At 41.5% G+C, this 12,175-nt stretch overlaps 1 protein-coding gene across 1 annotated transcript in view; it reads left to right on the forward strand.

The window, feature by feature from the left end:
• The window catches only part of COLEC12 (collectin subfamily member 12), a 171,466-nt gene that overhangs the window by 148,961 nt on the left and 10,330 nt on the right, over positions 1-12,175 (forward strand). Inside the window, exon 4 of the mRNA XM_019546788.1 lies at positions 8,379-8,477. Coding sequence (XP_019402333.1) covers positions 8,379-8,477 — 99 coding nt within the window. The remainder of the gene's footprint in view (positions 1-8,378; positions 8,478-12,175) is intronic.

Here is a 12,175-nt window from a genome sequence, read left to right on the forward strand (position 1 = left end):
GGAATGAATTGTACTTGGTTGAGTAATACTCTGAGCACAGGGGTAGCAACCAAGCCATTTTGGGACCCTCCTTAAAGTAAGGACATTCAGATTGAGGTTGAGGAAAAAAGTCTTTACCTTCTTGATGAAGGGCAGCTCAGACCATTTCATGGGCAAGTCAACAATGAATTTCACCAAATTAACTTATTTGATAGATGTGCCATCCATGGATGTGAAGCCATTATGTTACCATAAAGGAAAGAATTCAGTTAGGGAATTCCAAATCCAGTTAAAATCTTTAAAAATTTACAATTTGGGCATCTGGATACTGATTTTGGCCAGCTGTGACACAATATTCCTGGGCATTGGTTACAGCTTCCAGTTCAGTGTTTTGAGCTGAGTGTGGAAGACAGGATCAAAATATTTCAGCAGATAATTAAAAAATGCCAAATTGGGTATACCTTTTCCTTCCTCATAAAATCTGGGCTATTCACAAAAATTCTTAGGTGCTGATTTGTATCAGTAGTCTTGAAGACAAGGTAAAAAAGTATTTTCAGTTTATTTTGAATTTCCAGTTGGATGCTTGTGAGGAATTCTGTCAAACTGTAAAGCAATGACAGTTGGTAGCAATGATGGATTTTTGTCAGAGATTACCATAATTGATCTGCCTAAGAATCCACTGGGTAAGCCTAGCACTAGAAACATGGCCATCCTTGACGCTGTCTAACAACAAGTACTTAATTGGAGTGTGGTGTTTATGGATCACAATTGGATTTGGGCCAGTTAGATGAACCCAGTGCTAAATTGCCCAAGAGCAAGCAAGCATGGACAATATTTACTTGAATACAAGATGTGGGTTTTTCCCCGCAGTTGACATGGGGGAAAAAAGCACTTCATCTTATAATCACATAAAAGAAAGTCTTACTAAATACATTGTCTATCATTAAACTGCTGCCAAAGGCAGCATGTGCTTAGCAATGGAAACCAGCTATGAAGTTGATGCAGCCAACACTGAGCATGACTAAAAAACACATGGCCCACATTGGGCAAACATGCTAATGGGAACCTACCACGATAATAGGTTAGTGTAGCTCATCTGAATAAGACATATGGTAGTGTCCATTAAGTGCAGCCTCTCTCACTGCTGACTCTTTTTCAAGTCATGGTGAGCAATGTCACTGCATACAGTTCACCCAGAAGCCCTCTGTTGGCCCCCCTTTCAGCCTATGGCACATATGATTATTATAGCTCTACCCCCGTGAGGTGAAGCCAAGCCAGGTTACATGGAGTCTTGTCTGCATATACATTTTTGGAGCATCCCAGGACTTGTGACGAGAACACCCAGTTCTAGGTATGAGTGGGAGATAATTAACAAATGGATCCTTTATGGGGGTATCTGAAGCACACACCCACACTGAGCAGTGGTGAGCTATGGGGTTACCATGTCTTTAACTCTTCTGGGGCCCAGCCCTATGAACCATGTGGTGAATCATAAGCCTTTGGTTTTGGACTAATATCATGCATAGTTTGTGCGACATAACTAGGTGATAAAGTGCTGCTCAAAAGTATGTCTATGGAGTACCTGTGCTAGAACTTGCAGCAGTTTTGAAACAGGTAGTATGTATTGATTCTGAATGAACTAAGTACATGGATATTATATGTTTAATTTAATTATTAAAGGAGATGTCAATCCCTTCTCCTGCCATTGGCAGGTTATTTGATTAGCAAGGCCAAGGACCAATCTAAATTTCCCTCAAAAAACATATCCCAATAGGTTAGACAGGTAAGGTAATTTGTGTAGGGCAAAAACATGCTCACATTCCAAATTGCCTAAAACACATTGTAGGGACTTAGACAAGCATCTCTTTCTCTGTTTCTTGGTAAATGTCTCAATTTTGATTGGAATTTCATGTGCCCATGGTCATTGTTCAGGATGAGGATGATTTAGCATTGAAACTGTGACCCCAGCATCCAGTAAAAAGCAACTTGGGTGCCCCCCCACCCACATCAACACTTGGATTCTACATTCTTTATTACCAGAGATGCATGGTAATGGAAGCCAGAAAACAACTTGATGGGGGCTGTTGGCATCATAGGGAAATTACAACAGTTGTTTTTTCAAATTACATACCAGGTAAACCAGATCATACCTTCATGCAGACAGTTCTGTGTCTGCCTCCTCCCCTCCCAGCCTCTTATGGTGCAGAGATCAGTAAAGCAGAAGCAGAGCTGAAAAGAGAAGTTGAATTGCAAGAAACTGTAGAAGTTGCAACCTCCTTAAATTGAAGCAGATGGTTGACCTTCTCCATCAGGTCCTTGAGAGATGTAAGCATCTAGTTAATTAAGGGGATGAAGAAGTTAGAGCCGGTGTTGGAGCGAAGCAAAACTAAAAGGTTTGTCAGGACACCAGAGCTTTCACAGACTGTAATCTTCCCACTCCATAAAGGATCCATGTGCCAATTATGTGCTCATCCCCCAAGGGAAGAAATTGTTGGTTAGTCAGTCATCCTTTGAGGAAATCTGCACTGACTTGGGGTTGTGAAGGTTCCCAATCTGAGAGAGTGTTGCTAAAAGTGATCCCTGCCTCCTGTTTGGGGAGCTGAATTTATCATAGCCACAGGTTTAGTTTACCCTTATTTTTGCCTTCAGGAAATTCTGATACTCCTGTGTAAAGAAAATATTCATTTAGTCCACAATGTCATCCCCTTCACTATGGGAGTTTACATGGAGGCTGACCTATCCTTTAATAAAAGACTGAGCATTAGCAACTAAAACCTCAATAAAAGCTAGATAATTAACAGGTTCTTTCTATCCTGCAACCTGCCAGGCTGCAGCAAGACAGCTGAGATACTCATTGGCTGGCTTATCAGCATGCTGAGTGGTCCTTGAAAGCAATACAAAATAGAAGTTAGTTTGCTGATAACACTGGAAACAATTTCCAGTTTGCATCTCCTTGGGAATAGATCCATGAACCCAGTAGAAGAATATTCGGCAAAACAAGTAATTTGTCCTGATCTGTGAAACTTAAAGCAATCAACATTTTCATTAAGATTCTCCCAATATTGAGTCAAAAGTCTAGGAGGTTGAATAGTTTGACTACACGAGTCAATAGTCTTCACATCAGCCACACAGACAAACTGAGTGCTTTCTGAGTCTGTGTCAGAGGTTTCATCAGTTTCCTCTGTCCCTTCATGAGTAAATAAAGAGCCATTGTGATGGTGAGTGGCCATTTCAGAGGGAACCGATGGGTTATGAGAAACTTTAATGTAATTTTTCAACCATACAGAGGTGGAAACATCATTAGAAGGTGATTCAGCAAGGCTAACTCAGTGAATGACTGGGATTGCTGAATGGGTGATGTGTTATTAGAAAAAGGTACCTGAGGTATAGTTGGACCCTCCTGGACTTTTTCCATCTCTTCGTTTCCTCATACATAAGGAAGTAAGGAATCTGAAACTGGTTAGAGGTCAGAGGGAACCGTATCAGTTACTGCCTGTTCCACCTATGCAGGGGGCATATCTACACGTGCAATTAATTCAACTGAATAAACTCCCAAGCAGTTTGTGCTGGAGTGAATTGCTTCTGGGTGCCACATTCACACATGTACCCAGGAGTGCAGCGTGTTGAGCCAGGTCAGAACAGCCCCAGCTGGCAGGGGATCCAGGGGGTGGAGGTCAGCTTGCCAGCCTGGGGTGCTCCGACCCAGCTCAACATGTTGTGGAAGGTCTGGCTGGGGCATGAGGGTGCTCCAGTGTGGGGCTAGCTGGCAGGGAGCCCTCGCACTGGAGCACCCTCATGCCCCAGCCTGACCCATCAGCGTCTGCATGAGCAGAGTACAACACTAAACCTATCAAGGCTAAAAATTTACAATCCAGAGTTATACCAACTTACTGTTATTATTCTTAGATTATAGGAAGTGGTGCTTACTAATTAAAATTGTGCAGGATTTGTCTCAAAGCCAAATTGTGGCTTAAAAGTTTGTGTTCTCTCACTAACTTTTACAGCAAAAGGAAGAATAAGGGGCAAAGTAAAACCAGCAGCTTGAAAATAGGTATTAATATATGAAATTTCCTAACTTACTGGTGCACCTATTCTTAATGCTCATAAATTTATAAAGAGATCCTTTTTCTTAATTAAGATTGCTGAATGACTGCCAGGAAGCATAACTAGGTGGCTGCTGCCTGGCTTACCTAATCTATGGTTCCCCCAGGGGAGGTAGATTGAAAAGAAATATGTTAAACCAGCCCCTTTGCTCCCAGCAAAACAATAATTTTCTACAGGAATCATACGGAGAACTTTATTAAAATATTGCAAAAATGAATATGGCTAGCAAATAAATGAGAATGCAATACAGATAATGTATCACACACACACGTACATATATATATTTATATCTAGCAATATTCTATAATCAATCACAAACTTAACAAGAATGAGCAGTCTTACAACCTAGTATCATCTAAAACCCCAAATCCCCAAAAGGGCCCAACGGGTGGCCATTAAAGCAATATACTTGAAGTCAGGGAAGTACTTAAGGCTAAATCCAATTAAGGACTTAGGCCAACTGGTTCCTAGGTTAGAATGTGGAATCTAGCCGAGGCTCCACATATAAAGCATGGGGAGAGTCAGACACTTCAAAATGGAGATCCAGAAAGCTCACATGCTGAGCAAGTAGCAGCTAGAGTTTGCCAGAAGGGAACACAGCACTCCAGAGTCTGAAATCCCACCACTCACTGTATTGTCAGTGCCTGTCTGAGAACCCAGAACACCTTTCTGAGGATAGTTGTCAACAACCATTCTTTTACAGAATTCAAAAGAGCTTGCTTGTTTAAGATGAGGCCAGAGGAAGAGGTGGTGATGACATATAAGGAAGTGGTGATGTCATATAATAGCCAAGTGATTAGAGCACTCATCCAGGGAGTGGGAAATGTAGATAAAGTTCTTTCCCCAATCTGAGGAAGTTCAAAACCACCTCAGCCATCACCAGAAAGCTTGCCTAACTACCAGACTGTAGGCTGGTCAGGGATGCACAGAAAGATGTATTTAACCCTCCTGTTGAAACCAGGCTCCTGTGTAGCAAAGAATGTAAGACTAAGGACTGGGAAATGGAACAGCTGACAGTGAGACCCTTAGGCCTGATCTTGTATTTTATATAAATCTATGATCGGAAAAAAAAATCAAAACAGACTTCAAAGCTGGGATCAAAACCCATGACTTCCCAGGTAAGTGCTCTAACTACTAGGACACAGAGTCATATTTTCTTTGTGATTCCTTACTTCTGTATGTATGAGGAAATGAAGAGATGGAAAAAGTCCAGGAGGGTCCCACTATACCTTAGGTACCTTTTCCTAATAACATATCACCCATTCAGCAATCCCAGTCATTCACCATGAATTTTGCATTCTTTGCCACCCAAACCAGAATAGCTGATAGCTTGGTGATTAGACCATTCTCCTGGGATTTAATGTGTTTTTAAATCCTGTCTGGCTGAGGAAAGCATAAAACTCAGATCTCCCACTTTCTAGGTAAGTGCTGTAACCAGTAAGGTATTATAATATAAAAGGTGGATACAACTTCCTTCACCAAGAGTGATCATAACTTCAATTTGCAAGAAGTCCAGGTTGGTTGGTGTGTGGTGAGCATGTTGTGAGAGTAACTATCACAACAGACCTTTTGGAGACTTAGGCAAAGGATTACCTAGTTCCTGAATCCTAGTTTGGCTTAAGCAGGAGGTGGTTGTTGTCTATTTGGGGCTGCTCTGGGTTTGCCAAGATGCAGAATTCAAGGCACCGAAAGAACTTTAACATTAAACCTGGAAGTGCCAAGCATGTTTCAGCAACAAATGAACAGGGTGTTTTTAGACAACCATTTTGGATTTAGGTCTGCTTAAGTCCTCCTTTAAGTCTTTTCTAGACATAGCATTTAAAGATATGCAGAAGTCCAATTCAAGTCAATGGTACTTAAAAGCATGCCTGAGTATTTTGTGGTACTGAAGTTTTAGTCTAGAAGAGGAAAGGAGCTAGAGGGAGATCTCAAGTTTCCTCCCTAATTTGATTTAGAAGGAATATTTTGTATGGCATTTCTCTACCTTTAAATAAAAAAAGAATCCTTCCTATTTTTGAGAAAATCCCTGGTAAGGTGGAAGACAGTGAGAAACATTTTTACCTTAAAAATCAGACAGCCACTGTTACATCTGCATTTGGTTTAGTTTCTCTTTGTGCTAGAGATTATTTTTTCAAGGAGACTCTAAAAAAGTTTTAAGATTTTATTTGGTATCTCTGCTAGGCTCTTAAGTAGTTCTGAGTAAAATAAATTAAGAAAAAGGACCGAGAAACAGCTGCCTTCTGTTACATTAAGTGTTAGTTCTGGATCTCTATCAGCATAGATCTTGAAGGTAGCAGGCCAGCTGCCATCACCCCAGCCCTGAAATGCAGATCTCTGCTCCGTGGCTCTATTTTTATACACACACACTGGGGCCTCTGTGTAGCCAGCTCATTAGCACTATGGAAAGGAGAAAAAAGGAAACTTTGCACCCAAGAATGTTCAAGCTCCTCAAAAAACCATGAGGCCAAATTTATCTCTACTGTAACTCCAAATACTTCCGTGTAGTTACACCAATGCTGATTGTAGCCCTCTGTCTGCCTGTTCTATGTTTTTGAAGCATGAAAAGCTTGCTATATACATGTACCTACTTTCAGAAAAAACAAGGGGGAAGGAATTGAGCATTGGGAATAAAGGATTGAGAAGCACTTGTCTACCACAAATTATAGGTGCAAATTATATAGGATTTTTCTGTGGGTGCAAAGTGTGAGAGGAAAGCTTCTGAAATTACTCCTAACACAAGAACCAGGCACAGTCTCAGGTCCTATACTAAGTGGAGCATGCGGGCTGCTCTTCCCTTGCTTGTGTCCCTCCTGCAGAGGGTGGGAAGATGGAGTGGATGCAAGGCTATGGCTGGCTGTGCCAGTTATTTCCATATTGCCTCATAGAACTGACTGCTACATCCAATGACATGATGCAGTAACTTTTTTTTCCTCATGGCATGTGGCTGGGGACATACCACATTGAGACTCAGAGCTTCCTGGAGCCCCTCCAGGAACAATTCAGATGGACCTTCCCCCACAAACAACTTGTAGCTAGGTAATCTGGTTATAAGACATGAGTTCTGGCGTGATATAATAGATGCATATTTTTATCACTGTGAATCTCAAGGTTCTTATTTCTGGCTCTCATCATCTTCCTCCATATCATTACCATAAAATCAGTTAAATGTGTCACTGCCAGGAGAATAATTCAGACTTTTAAAACAAAGAGCACACTAGAAAGAGCATAAGTGTACGGCTGTTAAATGACTATTGCATAAACCCTTACAAGTCAGAATTTTTTTTTTTAAATGAGTACCTTTATATAGTTATCAAGATGATTAACAGTTCCTTAGCTTTTCACAAAATATCATTTAAGAATCGTACCTTAGGAATAATGCCCTTGATGCCAACATTAGTAGCTTGGAAAGTAGTTTATAATTAGTAAGAAACAGAAATAACACAGAGCAAATAAATATAAATTCTGTCCTTTTATTTGTGACCTGTTATTCTACCCTCTTATTATGAACAAACTTCTAGCACACAGCATACTTTCATTATCCTGTGGCATTGGTGACTGGTGCCACCTTAGTCTGGGGTGGGGGGCATTTGCCCCATCAGCAACCAGTCAGTGACTGGGGGGGCCCCCCATGACCAATCTTGCTGACCAGGGCAGGCAGAGAGGGTGTCGCTATGGCTGATCATGCTGACCGGGAAGTGCCCATTGGGCTTCATCTGGCGCTCCCACTCCCGGGCCAGCACCTGCAGGCTGGGGCACCAGCGCTCCCACCTACCCTCCCTCCCCCCCTGCCCATTGCCTAAGTGGGGGTGTGGCCTGTTAGGGGTGCACCAGCGCTCTCAGGGGGTGCACATGCACCCCCTACATGTCACCACTGGACTGTGGGATACCATTAGCATTTAAGTACTGGAAAAAAGTAAATTTGTGAGGAAGATTCTCAAAGAGGAATCTTCACAAATCTATTTATTATCACAAGAAAAAATTGATCCAAATATATTGAAGGACTGCCTAGCAGAGTATTAGGTTATACAAGCAGAAAACAACATATTCTGAAATTCTGTAAAGTAATCTGATTGTGGAGTTTAAAGGCAAGTGAGGTAAATAGCTTAAGGATCTTTTTATCTATGACCTAAATTTTTTTGTATTTTTCCATCATTTATTACTCTTGTTTATTTGCTGTTCTATATGATCTGTTGTTAAAAATCATGAATTACTTATATTTAATTATTTGACTTTTACATGATGCCTCCAGAATAGAAATGGAAGTGCTTATTAACCCATTGCTCTTGTGTTCCCAGTTGTAGAAAAAATGGACAATGTTACAGGTGGCATGGAAACGTCCCATAGAAGATACAATGAAAAACTCACAGAAGTGGAAAGTGGTCTGAAGAAATTAGGTAACCTGCATGCCGTTTAGGGGTATCATCATGGGAGATGGAGAAATGTTTATCAGGCATCCTTGATGAGTCTGATGAATATCTAACCAAAGCAAGATAAAATACCATCTTCCGACAGTTACAATCATCTGCATTTGCAGTGGTGAATTCAAAGAAAGGAAATGTTGGAGCTGAAGATACGTACAGCTTTCTGCATTATTCTGTTATTTAGATTAATTACAGTTTGGAATTGCTGTGATTAGATTTGTTCTGAAGCATTCTTGTGTATTGTGCTATGGTTAGTATGAAAGGCTTAGTAACATCAATTCTGATTTTAAATCTGCTTCAAACTGGGGAAAGTTTAAACATACATTGGTGGGGGGGTGGATAAGAGTGTATATATGTGTGTGTGTGTATATATATGTGTATGGATCAACAGATTATTAATTGGTACTGTCCAAATGGATAAGAGTAAAGGAGCTCTTTAAGGGGTGCTGGGAAGTCAGGTTATGGTGGAGTTGGCATGAAGGAAATGTAGGTTGTAGGGCTGGAGGAGACTATGACTTGTCTTTGGAGTTGAGGCTGTGTGCAAGAAGAGTTGAGGGAGAAGTAGAACTTGAACAGAGGGTCCAGGAGTAAGACAAAGAGCAGGGAAAAGACCTGCATTCTGACAAACTGTCTATTTGCATAACTTTGTATAAACATTTTTGAATGAAGTATGATCCACCACTGCAAACAGTCATCAAGCCTCATTTGTACAATAAGACTACACTCAGAACTGTGTTTAGTATGATTTATGAAAATCTTCTAAACACACAAATATATCACCGTTGAATTAGTAAACACGATTAAATTTTAAGGTTGAGCAAATGTGAGGCTGGAGATAATATGGGCTATGAGTAGTGGAAGGAAATGGTTGAGGCTGAGGTAATACACTGATAAATGGGATTTACATGAAGTGCTAACCATTTATTTCTCTGCTTTTTATGGTTTGGCAGTCTAGAAAACTTCATTACATGTGTAAAAATATATTACATGCAAACCAGAATTACATGATAGTTCAGTGTGAGCAATAAAAGTGTGGCTCCTCAAAGTGTAAAGATTTTAACTTACTGAAATGAAGAACATGAGGAAACAACTGGGTGCCTATCCACATGCTCCAATTCATTCTAATCAGAATACACTGGAGCATGTGTATGGGCACCCAGTCGTTTCCTCATGTTCTCAATGAATCTTGATTAATCACATCTGCTCCGCATTCTAATTAGAATGCTTTAGCATCACTGCAGCATCCTATGTAAACCCCACATCGGGTTAAAAATGGCTGCCGGGGTGCAGCACCTTACCTAGACTCCTGGCGACCCTGGGCAAACTTTTAGTATTGGGCCCCTCTTCTCCAGAGATAATGATAATAATAATTTAAAAATACCATTTTGGGGCCCCCTTTCTGTCTGGGCCCTGCACAGCTGCCCCGTTCACCCATGCCAGTGTCCGGCCCTGCTAGGGTGCTTTAACTAAAGCTCATTGAATGAACTTTAGTTAAAATGTCCCATGGCCATTTTTAAATGCAGTGGAACTTAATGCATGTGATACCGTGGTGTTTTAATTAGAGTGGTCTCTGGGAACTGCTCTAATTAAAGTGCCCCCCCAACACCCCTGAGCATGTGTATAGGTACCCAATCATAGCAAAACAGATATACAGTAAAAGCTTTGTTATCTGGCATTAGTGGGGTAAAGAGGGTACTGGTTATCTAAAAATTCTAGTTATCTGAGAGTTATATTAGCCCCAGTCCACAGCAGCAGCATGCCCTACCCCATGCAGATCCCTTCCCCTTCCCCCTGCTCTTTCCCCCTCAGACTTTCCTGCCTGGGGTGGGGCACAGCCCTCCCCCGTCAAAATTTTCTCCCTCCGCCTATGTGGATATCAACTAGAAGGACTCCCAGCAGCTCCTCTCACGGCAGTGTCACTAACTAATGTAAACAACAGAAATACTTGATGCACATGCCAGATAGACTCGGCAAAGACTCCAGTTGCTAAAGTGAGGATTTGTATTGGGAGATATTGGAAATTCCAGTTAATAGAGTATTCTGGTTAGTAAAATTCCAGTTAACACAGCTTTTACTGTAATTAGGTTCAATATAGGCACCCAATTGTTTCCTCATGTTCTCAATTTCAACAAGCAAGGAAGGAGAGGAACAAAGTAAGGTCTCTGGACTTGAATAAAGCAGACCGAGGGGGAGAGGAGTCCAGAAGAGCTTTAAAGAAACCTTACTGAGAGTACAGGAACAAACCATCCCAATGTGCAGGAAGACTAGCAAGTATGGTAAAAGACCACCTTGGCTTAGGATCAAATTTTTCAGTAAGTTAAATCACAAAAAGGAAGCTTAAAAGAAGCGGAATCTTGGACAGACAACTAGAGAGGAGTATAAGAACACCGCTCAAATGTGCAGGGATGAAGTCAAGAAGGCCAAAGCACAACTGGAGTTGCGGCTACCAAGGGACATGAAGCGTAACAAGAAGGGTTTCTACAAGTATATCAGTAACAAAAGAAGGATCAGGAAAGTGTACTGAATGGGGGAGGCAACCTAGTGACAGAGGATGCAGAAAAGGCTGAAGTACTCAGTGCTTTTTTCACCTCAGTCTTCACAGGCAAGATCAGCTCCTGAACTACTGCACCTGGCAGCACAGTTTGGGGAGAGGGTGAGCAGCCAACTATGGCAAAAGAACAGGTTAGGGACCATTTACAAAAGCTGAACATATTCAAGTCCATGAGACTGGACAGAACGCACCCAAGGGTGGTGGGGGAGTTGACTGATGTGATTGCAGAGCCACTGGCCATCATGTTTGAAAACGCATGGCAATTGGGAGAGGTCCCAGACGACTGGAAAAAGGCAAATATAGTTCCCAATATTTAAGGGAAAAGGGAGGATCCAGGGAACTACAGACTGATCAGCCTCACCGCAGTCCCTGGAAATGATATGGAGCACATGCTCAAGGAATCCATTTCTAAGCACTTGGAGGAGGAGCAGGTGATTAGGAACAGTCAGCATGGATTCACCAGGCACAAGTCATGCCTGACCAGAATGATTGCCTTCTGTGTTGAGATCACTGGCTATGTGGATGCACAGAGACCAATGGATGTGGAATACCTTGACTTTAGCAAGGCTTTTGGTAGACTCGCACAACATTCTCACAGGCAAGCTCAGAAAGTATGCGTAAGGTGGATAGAAAACTGGCTGGATCATTGGGCTCAGAGGGTAATAGCCAATGACTCGATGTCTTGTTGGCAGCCTGTATCAAGAGGAGTGCCCCTGCGATCAGTCCTGGCGCCGATTTTATTCAATATCTTCATTAATGATCTGGAAGATGGCACAGAGTGCACCCTCAGCAAGTTTGAAGATGACATCAAGCTGGGGGGAGTAGTAGATACTCTGGAGAGTAGGGCTAGGATTCAGAGAGACATAGACAAATTGGTGGATTGGACCAACAGAAAATTGTAAATGTATCAATAAATTGTGTTCAACTGATACCTATATATATAGTGGCATTTCATTTTAATCACAGAAAAACACAGATTTGGGGGTTTTTTAATCAGAGAATTCACACATTTTTATCAGAGAATTTGCAATTGTTAAACAGGATCCCTGCTTATAACCCTCTCCTTTGTCGAACTCCAGTAAACCATATGAGTTATTTTCATCGTTTCTAGGGTCGGAAG

The sequence above is a fragment of the Crocodylus porosus genome, unplaced genomic scaffold (assembly GCF_001723895.1).
Source record: "Crocodylus porosus isolate Cpor-Errol unplaced genomic scaffold, CroPor_comp1, whole genome shotgun sequence".
NCBI lineage: Eukaryota > Metazoa > Chordata > Crocodylia > Crocodylidae > Crocodylus > Crocodylus porosus.